Consider the following 20,336-nt stretch of genomic DNA (forward strand, 5'->3'; position numbering starts at 1 on the left):
ATAGTTTCCATGAAGTACAGTATGTTAAATGTCTCTCTCCCACCTTTCCCCTTTTTCTCAGTTTCAAATGAACACACAAACTGGAAAATGGTGCTGGAATATTTGATTATACCTACTCAGTTCTGCTTCCTGAAATGCTTTTGTGTAATTTTTTTTTCCTTTAGCAAAGCAATAAACCCCCAAAAGCTTCGCTCAGAAGAATTTCTTAGGGACAGGTTGCGTCCACAGGTGAAGAATGAATTCAAAAGCCCTTCTGCCATGAAAGAGGAAGGAACATTGTCTCAGGGTCTTATACTCAATTATAGCCTTCCCTCCAAATGACTCGCAGATCCAAAAGTCATCATCTGTGAAGTGCAGTTATTGGAGAGGGAGCACAAAATCTCATCTTGTTGTCATGTTCTCCAGCTTCTTGATTTCACACTAGAGCATAAAGTGCTATGGCATTGTTTTATAAAATCTGGAGCTCTCTTCCCCCAATTTGGAATAAACCCCCCGCCCATTATTCTGGTTTTACCTCGTGGCTCCTATGTTCTTGTAGTTACACATAAGGAGATGCTTAAAGGTTTTCTTGAAAGTAGCATTGCAGAGAGCATAGCAAGCAGGGTTGATGGTGCTATTGATGTAGCATAACCAGTAACCAATGGTCCATACTGTGTTGGGAATACAAGAGGAACAGAAGCTGTTGATGAGTACCATGACATTGTATGGTGTCCACGTAATGATGAAGGCCAGCAGAATAGCCAAAATAGTCCTGGTCACTTTTTTCTCCCTGGAAGGAGGGGCCTTCTTTTTGGCAGGCTGTTTTGTCATCTTGACAATCTTACGCGCTACAATGTTCTGCTTCTCCTCTCCATTTTGTCCATCCGTGGCGACAATCTCCACGGCAGTATTAGTAGAGCCACCACCGTAATTTCCTTTGGGGGACTTGGTGAGTATCCGAATGCACGTCAATTTAGAATTCTCCACTTTTGCATTAACTTGGGAGACAGAAGCTCTGGGATTCTCTGTGATTGCTTCATCCTCTTTCACATTGGAAGCACCTGCACTGACAGAAGTGGAGTCATTTGAGCTCTCTTTTTCTTCTGCTGGAACACAGTTCTCCATGACTGGCTCCCCAGTGGCTTTACCGTTCAGGATTTTATTGTGTTCAGTCCCATCTTCATTGGTTGGGAGGTTGTTGTTATTTGGTTTCCCTATTTTACCTTGAACTAAACTTGGTGATGCTGGATCCTGGTTTTGGCCTCCCTCTTTTTTGTCTTTTTTAACCCTGCTCCTACTAGCACGGGATATTTGCCAGTATAGAATGGTCATGATCACAACAGGCAGATAGAAAGCTGCAATAGCTGTGCCAAAGGTGACAGCTGCATTGGAAAGGAACTGGATGTAGCATTCCTTATCAGGTACCGTCCGTTCTCCTACAATAAACTGCCAAAAAAGAATTGCAGGTGCCCATAAGATAAAAGAAAGAACCCAGGCAGCTGCAATCATCATCCCTGCCGTCTTAGTGGTCCGCCTGACAGGATAGGTCAGGGGTTTGGTCACACAAAAATACCTGTCAAAACTGATTATGAGAAGATTCATGACAGAAGCATTGCTGACCACATAGTCAAGGGCCAACCACAAGTCACAGACCACAGGTCCTAATGGCCAAGAGCCTGTCACAGTGTAAAGTGTGTACAGGTTCATGGAAAAGACACCAATGATCAAATCAGCGCAGGCCAAGCTGAAAAGAAAGTAATTGTTGACAGTTTGTAGGTGCCTGTTGACTTTTATGGACACCATAACCAGGATGTTCCCAATGATGGTTACCAGGCTGAGGGACCCAGCCACCAGGACAATGAAGACAACCTCAACTGTTTTATAAGGACTTGGCAGGGTCATTCTGTCCTCCAAATAACTTATGTTCGTGGAGTTATTCATTTCTGCATCTGTTGATTGAATGCCTGTTTAAGCCTGCAGAGGAAAGAAAAAAAAAAGAAAGAAAACAAAGATGTGAGATTGGCAAATGAAGAAAAGAACTAGACCTCACTGGCACAGCACATGTTCTGTATGCAGAAGGTGCTGGTATCTCTGGGCTTAGTCTGGAAAAAGCTTCTTTCTGAAAACTTGAAATGATGATCGAGGTCATCGTTGATACCATTCAACCAGATGGAATGGTTGACTTGATTGAATCAGTCAACTAACTTAATGGAACTGATGCACTTTCCTACATTGCTTAAGATGGGATGAAAAGCGTGAAGATATGTATATGCACAGAGAGAGAAGAAAAAGAGATATCAGATAGAACAAGATTAAAAACAGAAAACATTCATACATAATTCATGAATTATGAAGTAGTTGGAGTTCAACATTTTGATCTGGCACTTTCCTTGCAGAAACATGACAATTAGGTAATAGCAATAGGAATAGCAGTTAGACTTATAAACTGCTTTACAGTGCTTTGCAGCCCTCCATGAGCGGTTTACAGAATCAGCATATTGCCCCCCCCCCCGACAATTTTAGTCCTAATTTTACCGACCTCGGAAGGATGGAAGGTTGAGTCAACCTTGAGCCTGGTGAGATTCGATCTGCCAAACTGCTGGCAGCTGGTGATCAGCAGAAATATCCTGAAGTACTGCACTCTAAGCACTGCGCCACCGCGGCTCATTGGATTGGCTAATGCCAATTGAAGCAACACTTGCACAGCTTGCCAGTCTCTTGAATATATCAGGGAAGGGTCCTTTGCAACATCGCTGAGCAATGTTTCAAAGGAAATTATCTAAATACTTGTGTGCGCAAAGTAGTCATCAATTGTCAAGACCAGGTATTGGGCACCTTTAAGGCAATGCAGCTGCTCTCAACTGGTTGTCTTGTATAACACAAATATTTTTCAAACAGAGCACTTTGGACACCCTACACTACTTAGTAGTAGAGGGGCAATTCTTTGCTCAGTGTTCTTTTAATCAAGAGGTCACCTTGAACAAATGCTGATCAAAAGAAAATACCCATTTAAAGTTCTGCCCCACTGCACTTAGCAATAGCAATAGCAGTCAGTCTTATATACCACTCTGCAGTGCTTTACAGCACTCTCTGAAGACAATTTGGGGATCTGGTGGCTCAACAGACTAATGCAGTCTATTATTAACAGCAGCTGCTTGCAATTATTGCAGGTTCAAGTCCCACCAGGCCCAAGGTTGACTCAGCCTTCCATCCTTTATAAGGTAGGTAAAATGAGGACCCAGATTATTGGGGGCAATAAGTTGACTTTGTGGTCAGCAAATGGATGAAGACTATTGCTTGACATAGTGTAAGCCACCCTGAGTCTTTGGAGAAGGGCGGGATATAAATGCAAATAAAAAATAAAATAAAATAAAATAATCTTACCAACCATGGAAAGATGGAGTCTACCTTAAGCCAGTCAGGATCGAACTGCTGGCTGTGGGCAAAGTTAGTCTGCAATACTGCATTTAACCACTGCATCACCATGGCTCTGAATCAGAAATAGCACTGAGTATTTCTGATTATTCTTCTATAAAGTACAGCAGCCTGCAGGCTACACAAGAAAGTGTCTGAAAATAACAAACTAAAGCAAACTCTTATCTGACTTGTACAGTGATTATGTTGTACTCTTTTCTGGGTTTTTTTTATTTTTGACAATTTTGTAAAAATTAACTCTAAACAAGGTGTGCCATTCTAAAAGAGCTAAGCATGGCTTCCCCTGCAACAGTGTTTTGAAGAAGAAAAAACAAGGATATCTAATTCAAATGAAGGGAAGATTCAACTTTGCTATGATATATTTTGCTAAACTCAGGTAGGCAAAGCTATGCCTGTAGGTGTCAATGTATCCAGACTTCCCAAGGCAGCTGTCATGCTTCCCACACCACGTAAGTGTTCGTGTATACATTTTAATTAAAAGCAACTAAATGCGGAGCTGCTGTGCTACAAACAAAACACCTGAATCTTTTACAAATATGCTTCGGGAATCCGTGTAACCAACTCGGAAGATGAAAAATGGCAGCTGGCTGCAAATGGATGTTTAATTTGAAAATGAATCCACTTGCTCCAGAAAATAAGCAAAGATTAATCCCAGATGGGATAGAGTATTTTTTTTTTTGATAAGTAGGTATTTTTTCCGTAACACTTGTTTATTAACGTTTCTCGTTGGCAGCTCTTTTATAGGAGAAAATATCTGCACTGTACACCCCAAATACCAAATGGAAAAGATTATCTATTACTGGCCCATGGCACATCTGATTACTGTATTTTTCAGATTATAAAATGCACCTTTCCCCCCCCCCAAAAAAAAATAGGGTGAAAGTCTGGGTGCATATTATACTCTGAATGTAGCCCCACCCAGCTTCTCAAACGAAGGTTTCAGAGGCTGAAAAAAGCATCAGAAACGAAGCTTCAGAAAAGAAGCCCCCAAACAGAGCTTCAGAAAAAAAAGCCTCCAAACAGAGCTTCAGAAAAGAAGCCCCCAAACAGAACTTCAGAGGCTTTTTTCTGAAGCGGCTTCAGAGGCTTTCAGAGGCATAAAAAAAAGTTTTTTTTCTGAAACAGAGTTTCAGAAGTTTCAGAGACAGAAAAAAAAAGCAAAAAAAAAAAAAAGTAAGGCACAGAGCTCACACCAAGGAACCTGTTGCTAAAATTCACCTGTGGAACAGCTGATTGGGGGTATTCTGGGAGGCCGATCCATCTGCCAATCAGCTTTTTCTTATTTTCCTCCCCAAAAACTAAAGTGCGTCTTATGCTCCGGTGCATCTTATACTCCAAAAAATATGGTACTAGTATATAAAGTAATAGCTGTATGGAGTGAAAGTTCTTCAAACCCTTTCCCAACCCCAGCTAAGATCCATCTAGTGATGAATACCCAGGCATGCCCTCAATCACTGAAGGATAATGGCTCCCCAAGGCATTATGAATGTTAGTGTAATTAATTTCTTTCAAATCAAAATGGCGTGGATTGCAGTAGGTTGTAGTTCCTTGGAACATCTGTTTCTGTGATCAGTTCGGAGATGCACCCCCTCCAAAGATTATTCCAAGAGGGAAAAAAACCCTGAAACACCAATAGTAGTTTGATATAGTGGCCCCATGAGAGCAGGCACTTTTGCCCTTTAATTGCATTTCATCTTTTGTTCCATTTCTTTGAACCAATTCAAATGAACAATCTAGCTTTGCTAGATGATCAATTGAACAACCGAGCCTTGTTTTATTTAGAAGCTGCATTTAATAGGCTGGATACATTTATGATGATTTCAAGAGACAGATTTTTGTACTGTTCCAAACCTTCTTAAGGATTCTCATATGGATTCTCAAGGCTATTCCTAGAAGGGAGATGCAGCAATGATAAAACAGAAGCCTGCTGACTTCAGCATTTTGTGCAGCTGTTAATGTAGAAACCCTCTTCTACACAGAGAATTATAAGCAATTAAACTTTCTAAATGATGATCACGTGTTGCCTGAAAGTATTAGTGTTTCCCTTACTTTAAAATCAGATTGCCTTACCCATCCACCTACTCCTGTCCCCACAAAATTCCTGATTCAAGCATATCAAAAGGGAAGACCCCCCCAACACCTTTTATCAAAATGCAGGCAAGTGACTTTTGGGGAGCAGGGGTTGCTTATAATCCAATGGTAGACATAATCAGTGTTTTGCAAAACAAATGATTCATGTTCACAAAGAAGCAGGAGAAAATTTTCTTCAGGAAAATCCTATTTACAGATTATGAAGAGTATTGGTGGTTATAAAGACTAGCAGCAGAATCTATCATCCATTCATCTATCCATCCATCCATTTGTAACATAACATAACATAACTGAACTCGGTATGCCTAGTTTAATGAAAAGAAGGACTAGGGGAGACATGATAGCAGTGTTCCAATATCTCAGGGGTTGCCACAAAGAAGAGGGAGTCAAGTTATTTTCCAAAGCACCGGAGGGTAGAACAAGAAGCAATGGGTGGAAACTAATCAAGGAGAGAAGCAAGAAGACCTCCAAGGTCCCTTCCAACTCTGATATTATTATTATTATTATTATAACATAACATAACATAACATAACATAACATAACATAACATAACATAACATAACATAACATAACATAACATAACAACATAACATAACAACAGAGTTGGAAGGGACCTTGGAGGTCTTCTAGTCCAATCCCCTGCCGAGGCAGGAAACCCTACACCATTTCAGACAAATGGCTATCCAATATTTTCTTAAAAATTTCCAGTGTTGGAGCATTCACAACTTCTGCAGGCAAATTGTTCCACTTATTGATTGTTCTAACTGTCAGGAAATTTCTCCTTAGTTCTAAGTTGCTTCTCTCCTTGATTAGTTTCCATCCATTGCTTCTTGTTCTACCCTCAGGTGCTTTGGAGAATAGTTTGACTACCTCTTCTTTGTGGCAACCCCTGAGATATTGGAACACTGCTATCATGTCTCCCCTAGTTCTTCTTTTCATTAAACTAGACATACCGAGTTCCTGCAACCGTTCTTCATATGTTTTAGCCTTCAATCCCCTAATCATCTTTATTGCTCTTCTCTGCACTCTTTGTCCATCCATTTGTCCATTTGTCCGTCCATTTGTTCGTCCATCCATCCATCCATCCATCCATCCATCCATCCATCCATCATCTATCTATCTATCTATCTATCTATCTATCTATCTATCTATCTATCTATCTATCTATCTATCTATCTACCACTTCTTCTCCTTCTCCTCCTCTCTCTTTCTCTCTCTCCCCCTATAATACTCTACACCATGTATGATATAGTCCCATCAAATGAGTGGCTCATCAGCCTCCCAGGAATAATTGAATATGATCCTGGGTCATTACAGTAGCCCATGTAGACTAAAAGCAGTTTTATAATCAACCAAAGATACATGTAAAAGAAAACTGGGCACACAGTCATTTTATAAATGTCTCTAGCTGAATAGTAATCCAAATTTAACTGAGCTATTCTATCAGGCTCCTGATGTGAAATTCATGTGAACCAGATACAAAGCCCCACTTCTCAAATAACTGGTCTCTTAATGAAAAGCTTCCTTTGAAAACTATTGCAATGAAATAAATATGAATTGCCTGAGATGGTTGATCTTTGATGTTCCTCACATATTGTAAGTCATTATCACTCCTCAGTTGATACTGATTGCACTCACTGAGCAAAAATCAGATTTTGACTGAATTATCCAAATTCAGTCCTTATGTGAGAAAAGCTATACACAGTATGGTAGAAGTGTGGAGCGCCTAACTTCTCTGATAACTTCATGCCTCCTAATTCTGGAACCCAACAGGAAACTTGTGGTTAAAATGAGAGCAATGGGTAAAGTTTGTGAATGTTGTCGAGGGAGCTCTGCTTTCCCTCTCACAAGTTTAGTACTTCCTAAAATATTATTTTCAATTTCATAAAAACTCCCAACATCTCCAGCAAGCAAGAAAACCTAACCAACTACACAAAATTAATGTTCTAGATTTTAGGCACTCACTAAAAGTAAGGTGAGAAACTATTTGGGGAATTTGACCAAAAACGTTGCGGCGAGACAGTTGGGGATTAGCGGGTTCTGATGAGCCTTACAAATTCCCGGGCTGACAAACCCTGTCAAGGGGTCTTCAGACCACATCTGTCCTGAAGAAATGGAGAAGAAAGAGAGGCACCTCAGATGACCAAGAGGAACAGGCAAGTTCCTCAGAGGTCGGAGGAAACTCTTTGACTCAGTGACGGGGGCGGCAGCCATAGCAGCGGCTATAAAGCTAGGGCAACCGAACCAAGTTTTTGAGCAGGAACAGTAATTTGGATGGAGTACTGGTACCAGGTGAGAGATTGGCCAGCTCACAGGTAATAAAGAAATATTTTTAAATTGCTAAAAGATGCTTCAGCGAAGAAACAGCAGCTAATGGGTGTTGGGGAATGTTAATGGAGAGAGAACAAAGCAGAAGTTTAAAGCGTTAAAGCCTGAAACAGAACTTGATTTTTGGCTTAGAATCTGAGTGGTGACAATTAAATTATTAGAAGAAGAAACCTGAAGCAGCTGTGAAGAGGATTGGAAATAATTTTAAAACTTTTGAACATTGAAGGAAGAATAAAGAAAAGCTTAAAAAGCCCTGCAATAGAGATCTTTTAATTGGATTTGGATTTGGACTATAAATTGGAATTTGGGGAATACAAAATCAAGAAGAAGATAGAGATTGGCAAATATTGGTAATGTGGATTCAATAAATAAATTGGATTTTTTTTATTTTGTTGATTGGAAGTCTGGAGTGGAGAGAGACATGTACAGGTGGAAAGAAACATTACAATGATTAATTTGTATTTTGGGAAAAAAATTCTTAAAGCGATAAGAGTGTTGGGAACTTTTGAGGAGGATTTGTTTTTGATTCATGCTGTTTGATCTCGACATCCAAAGAAGGTGGAATATAATAAAACTTAAAATTGGAACAAAGACAATCCAGAAACAACAAAATGGCACAGGAACTAACTGAAATGATTAAAATGATGCATATCTCATTCAAATTGGAATTAAATGAAATGATTACAATGATGCATGGCAAACCTAAGCCAGATGAACTAGAGACAGTGTTGGAATATACCCAAGTGGATAAAGAAACCAGGAACAAGAAGCAAGAAATTAGTACTAAAAATAAAGACGTTGATTATGAAAAATTAAATGATCACGTTGGGAGCAACAATGAAAAAAAGAGAGGATTTAGGAGCAAATTAATTGGAAAAAGAAAACAAATAAAGGGAAGAAAAAGAAAGGGGAAAAGGTTAGAAATAAAGATGAACTCTAAAGATTGCATTGGGGTTAACAATGATAAAAATAGAGGGGTTGGAAAGAGACGAGGAGAGAAAAAAGAGGGGAAGAGACAAAATATAAAAAATTTAAATGATTACACTGGGATTAACAGTGATAAAATAAGAAAGGGGAAAAGAGGAAAAAGGAGGAGAGCAGATGGAAATTCAGGGCAAACTAGGAGAGTAAGGGATCTTAAAACTAGGGGAGAAAAGGGGCAAAAGAAGAGAACAAGAGAATGGGAGAAAGAGAGAAAGGGGTAGTTAATGGAAAGTAAAAAGGAAATTATGTTATATATTTAGAACCATACAGGAATTGTAGTAAGATCTATCATTATAAATGAATGGTAGTAAGTTTAATATATGTGATTGTAATATTTGGAATGTTTTTAATGGTAATAATGGAATTCAGCTAAAGCATTTGAAATTATAATTGTATTGAGAGGATGAAAATTGACTTTGTTTACTGTTTAATATAAAGAGATTAAGGGACCGCCTGCTGTTACCTTTTGCCTCCCACCGACCCGTGCGCTCACACAGAGAGGGCCTTCTCAGGGTGCCGTCCGCCAAGCAATGTCGGTTGGCGGCCCCCAGGGGAAGGACCTTCTCTGTTGGAGCTCCTACGCTTTGGAATGAACTTCCCCCTGGTTTACGTCAAGTGCCTGATCTTCGGACTTTTCGCCGTGAGCTGAAAACGCACCTATTTATTCAAGCGGGACTGGATTAAAATTTTATTGGGGTTATTTATATTTTAAGATTTTAAATTGTCTTAAATTTTCGGCCACATTATAATATGTTTTCTTTTAATTTCTTTTAATCTGTATATAGTGTATTTTTACTTGGCTGTACACCGCCCTGAGTCCTTCGGGAGAAGGGCGGTATAAAAATCGAAATAAATAAATAAATAAAATAAGACACTGTTAGTAATAAATGAAATTAATTTTTATAATGAAATATGAATGGTGGAAAGATGAAATGAAGATTTTAAAGTGAATTCTAGTAATATATTTTACTGTAGTATTTGGTTAAGCTGATAAAAAAAGAAATGGAGAAGAGGGGAGGAAATGGGTTATCTATGTAAAATTGTATGAATATTAAGATTTACAACTGGAATAGTGGAATCTAGGGAAAATATTTGATATGAAAAAAGAAGAATGAATGATTTACTTAAGTAAATTGTAGTAATATATTGGATTGTGCTATTTGGTTAAAATGATAAAAAAGAAATGGAAAAGAGGGAAGGAAATGGGTTATATATGTAAAACTGTATGATGTTAATATTTATAATTGGAATAATGAAATTTAGGGAAAATGTTTGAAATTATATTATATATAATTTAATTTATAATTCTATATATAAAGATGATTTAGAGTTAGGGTTAGATTTTAGAAAAATGATTGACTTTAACTTAAAGGGTTTCAATTTGAAAAAAGTAAGGAGAGGAGTGGAGAAAGAAAAATTGATTAAGATTAGAGATTAGGGTGAATGGTACTATTGTTTATATACCAGAAGAAACAGAAGGAAAATAAAACAAAAAAGCTAGAGAGGAGAATATTATGGCAAAAAGTGAAATATGTAAAATGGTGCTGGAGAAAACTAAAAGTGGTACAAATTTTGACTTGGCCAATTCTTCAGAAAAAAATGCAATGTTTGTGTGTTTGTTTGTTTTAAAAAAAACACTCTTCTAAAAAAAAAAGAAACTATTTCAAAACTAAGTCCTCTCTAGCATATAGAACAGAATCAGGAATAAAATGGTTTGGCCCTTTTTATGGCTCCATCCTTTATTTTTCATATAAATCTACAGTCCTCATAGAGTTTGAAAATATCAGATACTCTTTGAAATTCACACACACACACGTATGTATGTATATTTTTTCCTTTAATTCACAGTGGGATTCATATTCCTTATAAATATAACAGGAATAACATTTTCCAGTAAGATGTTTCTGCCGACTAATTACAGAAGCCGGAACTGCAGTTAAATTGAATTTTCACATTTAAAATATCACAACTGGATTCATGGCGTGTATAACACATGGTAAGGCTTGCTAATCTTTGCTTTTTGGTGTACAAAGCTAACAGAGCTCAGGGTTTATTGATGACTCATGCCATACGCCTTTCCATAAAGCTTAAAACAAAGATTTGCAACAGCAAACATGTAACTCTAAAGTGTTATAAAGGAAGATGGCTTCCTGACCTTTTTGTAAACATGAATTAATGATAATCATGATTTAGACAACTGTGTCTATGAATAACATTTAGCCCATTAGAAAGATACTGAAGGGGATAGCAAAATCAAAACTTGATTAGCCTTGCTTATATCTTCTTACTGCAGTGATATGTTGAACATACATGTAACACCACAAAGAAAACACCTCATCAAAGGCCACTCAAGAATAAGAGCAAATTGCTATTAAAAATAAACCAGACATTTTAAATAGGACTTTTCAAATTTATGTCAACAGTTCATTTTCCTCTTTAGAGTGGTCTCTTAGATATTCGAAACAAGTCAATATTTTGTTAAGTTTATTTTAGTGGACAGATGTCTCATGTTCTGCTTAAATATATATGCGTCTCCAATTGAGCCAGGATACAGGATGTCAGACTTGGTGATGTGTTTATCAAAACATCAGACAAGTTGGAATGACTTATGGCCCATGAATCTGACTGGCATAAACATGTTATGCCCTACCAGATGACTTATCATTTTTTCTATTTTGTTTTTAATACAGTTTATTTATTTATTTATTTATTTTATTAAATTTTTATACCGCCCTTCTCCCGAAGGACTCAGGGTGGTGTACAGCCAAGATAAAACACGAAATATATACAAAATTAAAACATTTAAAACCTAGCAAATTACAAAAAGGCTGATAATTAAAATTTAGTTTAAAAATTTTAGAAATATTAATAAAACCCCGAATTAAAATTTAACACTATTATGCCAGTCCCGCTTGAATAAATAGGTGTGTTTTGAGCTCACGACGGAAGGTCCGAAGATCAGGCACTTGACGTAAGCCAGGGGGAAGTTCGTTCCAGAGCGTCGGTGCCCCCACAGAGAAGGCCCTGCTCCTGGGGGCCGCCAGCCGACACTGTTTGGCGGACGGCACCCTGAGGAGACCCTCTCTGTGAGAGCGTACGGGTCGGTGGGAGGCATAAGGTAACAGCAGGCGGTCTCGTAAGTACCCGGGTCCTAAGCCATGGAGCGCTTTAAAGGTGGTAACCAAAATCTTGAAGCGCACCCGGAAAGCCACAGGAAGCCAGTGCAGGCTACGGAGTAGTGGTGTTATGTGGGATTAAAAATGGGCAACCTGTAAACTTTGTATCACGTTAAAATTCATATCACACAAACCTGGATTTATTTTAAAAAGAATGAAGCAAGTAATACCACTGGGGAAAGGGGGGATTACAGATAGTCCTCGACTTATAACCATTCGTTTAGTGACCGTTCGAAGTGACAACAGCACTGAAAAAAGTGACTCGTCCATTTTTCACACTTACGACTGTTGCAGCATCCCCTGGTCACATGATCAAAATTTGGATGCTTGGCAACTGGCTCATATTTATGACAGTTGTGGTGTCACTTTTTGTGACCTTCTGACAAGTAGAGTCAATGGGGAAACCAGATTACAGCTATGATACTAACTTAACTGCAATGATTCACTACAAAAGGATGGCAAGAAGGGTAGCAAGATGGAACAAAACTCAGTTAACAATTGCTTCACTTAGCAACAGAAATTTGAGGCTCAATTGTTGTCATAAATTGAGGACTACCTGTGTCTCACAGCCTATTTAAGGATGGAGGGAACAAAGAAAGTAGAGGGAAAAAAGGAGAAAAGCCATACCAAAAGAGGAAAAAAATCCTTGACCAAAACAGAAACCCCACCTGAATGAGTCAGTGACAAAACAATTTCTTTTGATTCCTCCCTAATATAGAGGCATCCCTGAAAGACATTTATTTCTAGGCAGAAACCTACTTGGCTTTAGGATGAAATACTGTGATGGAAAAGTTTTTCAGTTATTGGCAAGTTTAATCTAAAACACATAATGTTTTAAATATGTCACACCTTTTACTGGGAACAATTTCAAAAATTGTTTTCCTCGCACATTAACTGAAAGATATAACTTATTTCTGCAACTTTCTATTACCTCAGAACATAAGAAATGTCATAATGAATCAAATCAAATCATATGCCGCCTTGGGGCTACAGGTTTTCCCTCCCCACCATATATAAACTAGCGTACTATGTTTAGTCTGAATCAGGAGTTTTGAAGGAGATTCGGAAACATAGAAAGCAGTGTGATAAAGTGGTACAAAGGCAGAGGCATATTCAACATAGAAAGGTTTGAAAAAAAGTCAGCCTTCCACCTACATATTCAGTTTATACCAGGGGTGAAATCCAGCAGGTTCTGACAGGTTCTGGAGAACCTGTAGCGGAAATTTTGAGAAGTTCGGAGAACCGGCAAATACCACCTCAGGCTGGCCCCAGAGTGGGGTGGGAATGGAGATTTTGAAGTATCCTTCCCCTGACATGCCCACCAAGCCACACCAGGCCCACCAAACCACACCCACAGAACCGGTAGTAAAAAAATTTGGATATGAGTTTGAACATAGATTTTTTTGGGAGGGGGGGAGCAGTGGTGGGTTTCAAAATTTTTTGCTATTGGTTTGGTGGGCCTGGCTAGGTGGGAGGGGGGCATGTGACTGAGTGGGGGTAGCCAACTTGATGTCACTCATGCCAATTCAGTCACATGACCTCCCACCTAGCCACATCCACAGGAAAAGGTAGGAAATTTTTTGGAATTTCCACCTATCTACCCCTGTCCTCCCCCATTTCCCTTCCTTTAGTCGCCCCTGTTTCCCCTCTTTTAGTGGCCCCAACCCTAGCCCCACTATCTCCCCCCCCACACCTCTTTGTTTGGGCTGCTTACCTTCTGCAGCGGCTGGTCCAGAGTCCAGAAGGCAAGCCGACTGGAGTTTTCACTGGCCCCCAGCTAGCCGCTGCAGCTGCAAAACAGCTCTCAAAGAGGTGCTGGCTGGCCGCAGGCCACAAAAAGTACCAGAGGTCACAGAAAAAGCTGCTGCCATCACTGCCATGTTCTTTGTGCATGCACATTCCATTGGACTTGCAAGGCAATGGGAAGTGCATGCGCGAAGAACATGGCAGCAACGAACATGGTAGGCAGGTTGAGAGAGTGGTGACTGGGGGACTGGTTCGGGGGCGTGGCCAGCTGGCCATTGCTACCAGTTCAGCGACCTTGGTGAAATTTCCGCCAATGGTTCACACAAACCAGTGCAAAACAGCTGAATACCCCTTCTTCGGGGGAGGGAATGCCTTTGAATCAATCTTGACTTCCTTGTAAAGTACTTCACTCCATCTAATCTCTCAGAATCACAAACTCTCACATCAGGATGTCCGTTACATCTTCCGACCGACTGTAGCTTGAGCTAGAGATGAAAAAGCTTGGTGGTGATCCAAGATTTCTACTGGAGCTTTACACGTTTAGAGAGTTATTTGTAAAAGGTGCTTTGAACCTGGAATAAATCTGCTATCTATTAAAGTGGTCCAATTTTTCACAAGCTGGAAAAAGAAGCTGCCACGTTTGAAGGAGTTTGTAAGGGGCTGCTTGCATGTGGTTGAAAAACTTCATTCACATCAATTTTCAAGCATGCACAATCCTAATGTCTATATGCATTTTTGGGAAATTGTGTAGTATCCATTTTCCTACCCTTTGAACTCAAAACTGGATGCTACAGAGATGTTTTGCACATGCATCAAAAGACTGAAACATGGTTGGTGCCATTCTATCTCTCTCAACATGTATCATAGTCATCTGAATAACCCTACTCATTTCTCCAGCGAAAAGATTTTCATCTATATTATACAACAACACACGGATAAAACAAAGTTATTGCATTGTTTCCCTCTAGCATGAGAAATTATGGCTCTTAGCTTTCTCAGAAGTACATTTCACATAGTATTTGATTTATGCCTGATCACGTGATTAGGAATCCTTTAATTATAAATGGAGCGGACAGATCAAAGGAGATGTTGACTTTGCGTAAGAGCTGTGAAAAAAGCAAATTTCATGCGAGTGATTAGCAAAGGGGCTGAAAGAAAAAGAAAAAAACTGCCGGCATGAAAAACACCCTTAAACAAATCTACAATAGGCCACATCCAGAATACCGTGTATGGTTCTTGTTCTCCCATTTGAAAAAGGATGTATCGGAGCTGGGGAAAAAGGGAAAATCAGAATAACAATCAGAACAATGAAATGTTTTTGTAGATGTAGCATCTGCTTTTTGGCAATGCTCAGAAGCATTTAAGATTGCCTTTAGGGGTGTGGATTTATGTGAAATATGGATGACACGAGAAAGAAAAACTGATGAGAAAATACTTTGATGGTTATATAACCGATACTATAATGGAAGATAGCATACTTTTCAATAGCGATTGAGATTATCACATATATGTTTTTATATATATATATATATACCAGAACTATCGCCAAAACTGAACACTTTAACAACAGAATAATCAGAGAAGCCATTGAGATAGAAAAACGCCCACACAGCATGAACAAACGAGATGACACCTCCCGCCTACCAGCCATTTGGAAACCCGCCCTTATTGACAAACGAGTCCCTAACACGAGGAATGACACCAGACCCACACTCACGAGGTCCACACAGGATGTCACCACTGCACATCCACCCAGAAAGCAGACCCAAACCCACACTGATCATGAAGCACGACCAAGGACCAGAAGCCAGACCGCAGCTGCAACATTAGCCATTTCAAACCCCTCCAATCCATACATGCAGCAGACTGACACCCACTATGAAGATGTAGCATGACCACAAAGCCAAACAACAGCTATGCAGCTCACCAGCTCAAATCCCCCTGCAATACAGACTAAACTGAGCACAAACAAGCCCCCACCAACACAGGACACACCCCCAGCCAATCAGAGCACAAAAAACCCCCATCCAATCAGAGCACAGCCAAGCTCCCACCCAATCAGTTCAAACCCCCACTAGCAGTTAAAAGGAAGAAACAGCTGCGATCACACATTGCTCCCAGAAGCACGGTTGAAGCCTGAAGATGATTTAATGAGACTTTGTCAAACGTCGCCAAGACACTTCCAATTTTACACGGAGAAAACCCGAACAACCAAAGACCTATATATATATATATATATATATATATATATATATATATATATATATATATATATATATATATATATATATATATTTGTTTTCTGAGGTTTTCACGGGTGTTTGTATATAGGTCTTTGTTGTTGAGCTTTCTGTAAAATTGGAAATTTTACACGGGAGAAATTGCCAAGACACTTCCAATTTTACACGGGAGAAGCCAAGACACTTCCAATTTTACACGGGAGAAAACCCGAACAACCAAAGACCTATATATATATATATATATATATATATATATATATATATATATATATATATATATATATATATATATATATATATATATATATATATATATATATATATATATATATATGTTGTACCTTATGATTCTTGATGAATATATATTTTCTTTTATGTATACTGAGAGCTTATGCACCAAGACAAATTCCTTGTGTGTCCAATCAGACTTGGCCAATAAAAAATTCTACTCCTATTCTATTCTATTCTGTTCTGTTCTGTCCTGTTTGATTCGATTCGATTATAATGATTATGATGATTTTTATATGTTAACATTTTGGACACCTAAAAAACACACTGTTCAACATAGAAATGGAATATGTGATACAAAACAATAAAAATTATTTATGAAAATAAAATTAAAAAAAGATTGGCTTTAAGCAAATCTCACCTCCACTGGCATAGCTATAAAATTAGTCTGAAATCATGGGATTCAGCGAAAGAGTTAGCTGAATCCAAAATATGAGCCTGGCATACTCCTATACGAAAGGATATAATAGATAAACTAATAGTTTCTGTGTATAGTTAGTTGTGTTTATCCTGTTCGTGGAGGCAGGGAAAATTGCTAACGCTAGCAAAGGACTAACTGCATTGTTGACTCCTTCCGCTCTAATTTCTGGTAGGACCGGATTGGTTGTGTGGGAGGAAAACATAGTGTGTGAATGAGCTATCAGAAAATGAGTCTATGATGAAATGAACAATTTAATTTTGCAAATTTAACCACTTGTCTTTGTCAAACCACAGTCAAAACAGAACCTGCGTTTCAGAAGATAAAAATAGCAGCTTCGTTGATTTTGTGTTTATTCTTTGCAGTAGCACACAATGTGCCTTACAATGGCTAAAGTTGCTCTTATTTGAGATGACACCAGTGGTGAAATCCAAATTTTTTTACTACCAGTTCTGTGGCTTGGTGGGGATGGTGTGGCTTGGTGGGGGTGGCTTGGTGGGCCTGGCAGGGGAAGGATACTGCAAAATCCCCATTACCACCCCACTCTGGGGCCAGCCAGAGGTGGTATTTGCCGGTTCTGCAAACTACTCAAAATTTCCGCTACCGGTTCTCCGGAACCTGTCAGAACCTGCTGGATTTTACCCTTGATTGACACATCTTCTTCCACAAGGATGTTTGCCAGGGCATTCCATCCCATAAATTCTCATTGATCAAATGGGATTTTTATTATTATTATTTCTGATTCAGAGATAGGTGTCTCATATTCCACTAAATGACTCAATGAGAAATTATTTGGAAACAAAAGTTTTAATTTCAATGTATTAGTTATCGCTCTCCTAACTATAAATCCTATGAACTATAAATACCTACAGATCCATAGACACAATAATAATGGATTTCTTACAGTGGATGATTAAACCCACAGAAGATCCAATTGTAAGTTTCCAGTAAGCAATAAAAATGTTAATATATAAAAACAGAAAAATACGTAGCTTCTCAGAAATATTGTACATGTTTAAGAAAGACAGATTCTCTCTCTCTCTCTCTCTCTCTCTCTCTCTCACACACACACACACACACACACACACACCACTCAAAGCAGTGGCAATTGATCTGACAATTAAACACTAACCTGGGTAGTAGTTAATTAGAACCCTGATCTGGAATGTTAACATTTAAACATGCATTTAAAAAGTCTATCTACATATGCATATTAAAAATCTGTATCAAAAATACATGAATATTTATGCATTTTCCCCTCCTTGGTTTATAGGAGATCTTATTCCTTTACCCAGTCCTCTTTAAGTGAACTAATACTGATGTTATCAAGAAGATAGTAATTATACAGCCCAACCTCTAAAACAGCAGAAAAAGAAATTTAATCCAATGTATATGGGATTTATCTATATCTGTGGTATCTTTAGTCTGATACTACTGCATAAGATGCACTAGTACAGTGGTCACCAACTAGTGGTCCATGGACCACTGGTGGTCCTTGAGAAAATTTTGATGGTCCTCAGAAAAATTATTTGCATTTTTTATATTGCAGTAAATCAGAGGTCCTCAAACTACGGCCCCTGGGACAGATATGTGCAATGAACGTTTGTGTTGTTGCAGAGAGTCTCCCCCTTCGGGGTGGTCTTGTGTGGGTCGGAGGGGGGCAGAAATTCTGACTTGGGGTCTGCTTCAGCCTCCTGGTGTGGGGCTTTGGTTGAAGGCTGGGGGGAAGAGCCGCTGGTAGCAAAGAGCCGGAGGGCCTTCTTCCAATGGGATTGCATCATGGCCTGGAACTGGTTGACCATCTCAGTCCATTGAGCCTCCAGGCACTGGTACCTAGCCTTGCACTCCCGCAGGTCTTCTCTCTGCTTGGAAAGCCTATGATCCTAGTCCTCAGTGAGGTGCTAATGCTGAGCCAGATCCAATTTGAACTGAGCCAGCTGTTTTGCCAACTCTTTTTCGTGGTGGCTGCTTAGCAATTGCTTCCCATTGGGGCCCTAAGGAGCCCAAGCGGGCAGGCAAGGAGTAGTGAGTAGAGGCTGGCAAGGTGCCCCTCGATGTGAGTGACATTGAGTTAGCCATGCCCACCCAGTCACATGACCATTTTGCCACGCCCATCCATCCGGTCATTAAGCAGATCATATTAATGGTCCATGGGATTTAAAATTATGAATTTAGTGGTCCCTGAGGTCTGAAAGGTTGGTGACCCCTGCACTAGTACATAGAACAGTAATATATGTTGTTTGTTGTTTTAAATATTTTGAAGAATAAATTGCTGCTCAAGGCAAACAGCACTCTTAATAGGGAAATTTATCATACTAATGTGAAATGAATCTGATCACAGAGAACCAACTTTGATTTTTAAGAACCATTTTTCTTATTTAATCATGCGTGTGTGTTTGTGTGTGTGTTTATATCTGTGTTATGTATATGGATGGGTGTATCCATATATATATACCGATGAGATCTCACTCAAAACGTTGCCTAAATACTTTCAATCTTACACGGGAAAAGATTGACCCAAACATACCAAAACCTGCATACATATACCCATGAAAACCTACGAAAACAAATATTGATAAATAGATAGATAGATAGATAGATAGATAGATAGATAGATAGATAGATAGATAGATAGACAGATAGATAGATATTGATATAAGTATAGGTATAGGTATAGATATAGATATAGATATAGATATCACTGTTCACCCATATCACCAAATCTCCTAATCCCCAAAATCTCCTAATTATTATTTCCTTATTTATTCTTAATTCTTAATTATTATTTATCTTTATTTGTACCCTATGACTATCATTAAGTGTTGTAAGTGTTGTACCTTGATGAAGGTATCTTTTCTTTTATGTACACTGAGATCATATGAACCAAGACAAATTCCTTGTGTGTCCAATCACACTTGGCCAATAAAAAATTCTATTCTATTCTATTCTATTCTATTCTATTCTATTCTATTCTATTCTATTCTATTCTATTCTATTCTATTCTAATAATATAATATACAACTCACAAGTACCCAAAACTATCAAACTCCCAGTAATCCAGATGTATCTCTATAATGGATCACTATCAACAATATTTCTTGATCACAATTGATTTGGAAACATTTTCCTAGATGCTGAGATGACTCCAGAGAAGAATCACAAGTTACTATTGGTTTTGATTCATGATTAGAATTAGAAAGATCAAATTCCCACCATAGTAGTTGGTTGGACTCCTTACTTAAAATGATGTGTCTAAAACAACAGTTTTATGCATTTTTCCAGCACATCTTACCATATATAAACTAAACTCAGAGAAATCCTTTGATCAGAATCTTCTATCAGGTCCTCTGAGACCTTAGAAAAGTCTAGTTTTGCTATAAACTGCTTAGAATTTCATAATCAAAGTGGCATAGAACAGTTGTAATGAACAAGTAAATACATTTTTGAAACCTGTTGGCCAAATATCAGTAGGATAGAAGTTAAGACTTCAGGATGTGCTCTGCCCTTTTCCAAAAGTATATATTTTAACAATTTTTGCCAACAAAATGTAGATTGCAATTAGAACCATTCAAGAGCTTGCACTCCCGCAGGTCTTCTCTCTGCTTGGTAAGCCTATGCTCCTAGTCCTCAGTGAGGTGCTAATGCTGAGCC

The 20,336-nt window shown here is 38.6% G+C and overlaps 1 protein-coding gene across 1 annotated transcript; it reads right to left on the bottom strand.

Annotated features, from left to right (window-relative positions):
* Positions 1-510: 510 nt before the first annotated feature.
* CHRM2 (cholinergic receptor muscarinic 2) lies at positions 511-1,920 on the bottom strand. Its single transcript, XM_058190968.1, has one exon. It carries the CDS (start codon positions 1,918-1,920, stop codon positions 511-513), a length of 1,410 nt encoding a protein of 469 aa, XP_058046951.1.
* Positions 1,921-20,336: the final 18,416 nt, after the last annotated feature.

The sequence above is a fragment of the Ahaetulla prasina genome, chromosome 7 (genome assembly GCF_028640845.1).
Source record: "Ahaetulla prasina isolate Xishuangbanna chromosome 7, ASM2864084v1, whole genome shotgun sequence".
In the NCBI taxonomy this organism is placed as follows: domain Eukaryota; kingdom Metazoa; phylum Chordata; class Lepidosauria; order Squamata; family Colubridae; genus Ahaetulla; species Ahaetulla prasina.

Excerpts from the sequence above, each read along its gene's own strand:
- CHRM2 (XM_058190968.1), bottom strand. The coding sequence starts at position 1,920 with ATGAATAACTCCACGAACATAAGTTATTTGGAGGACAGAATGACCCTG.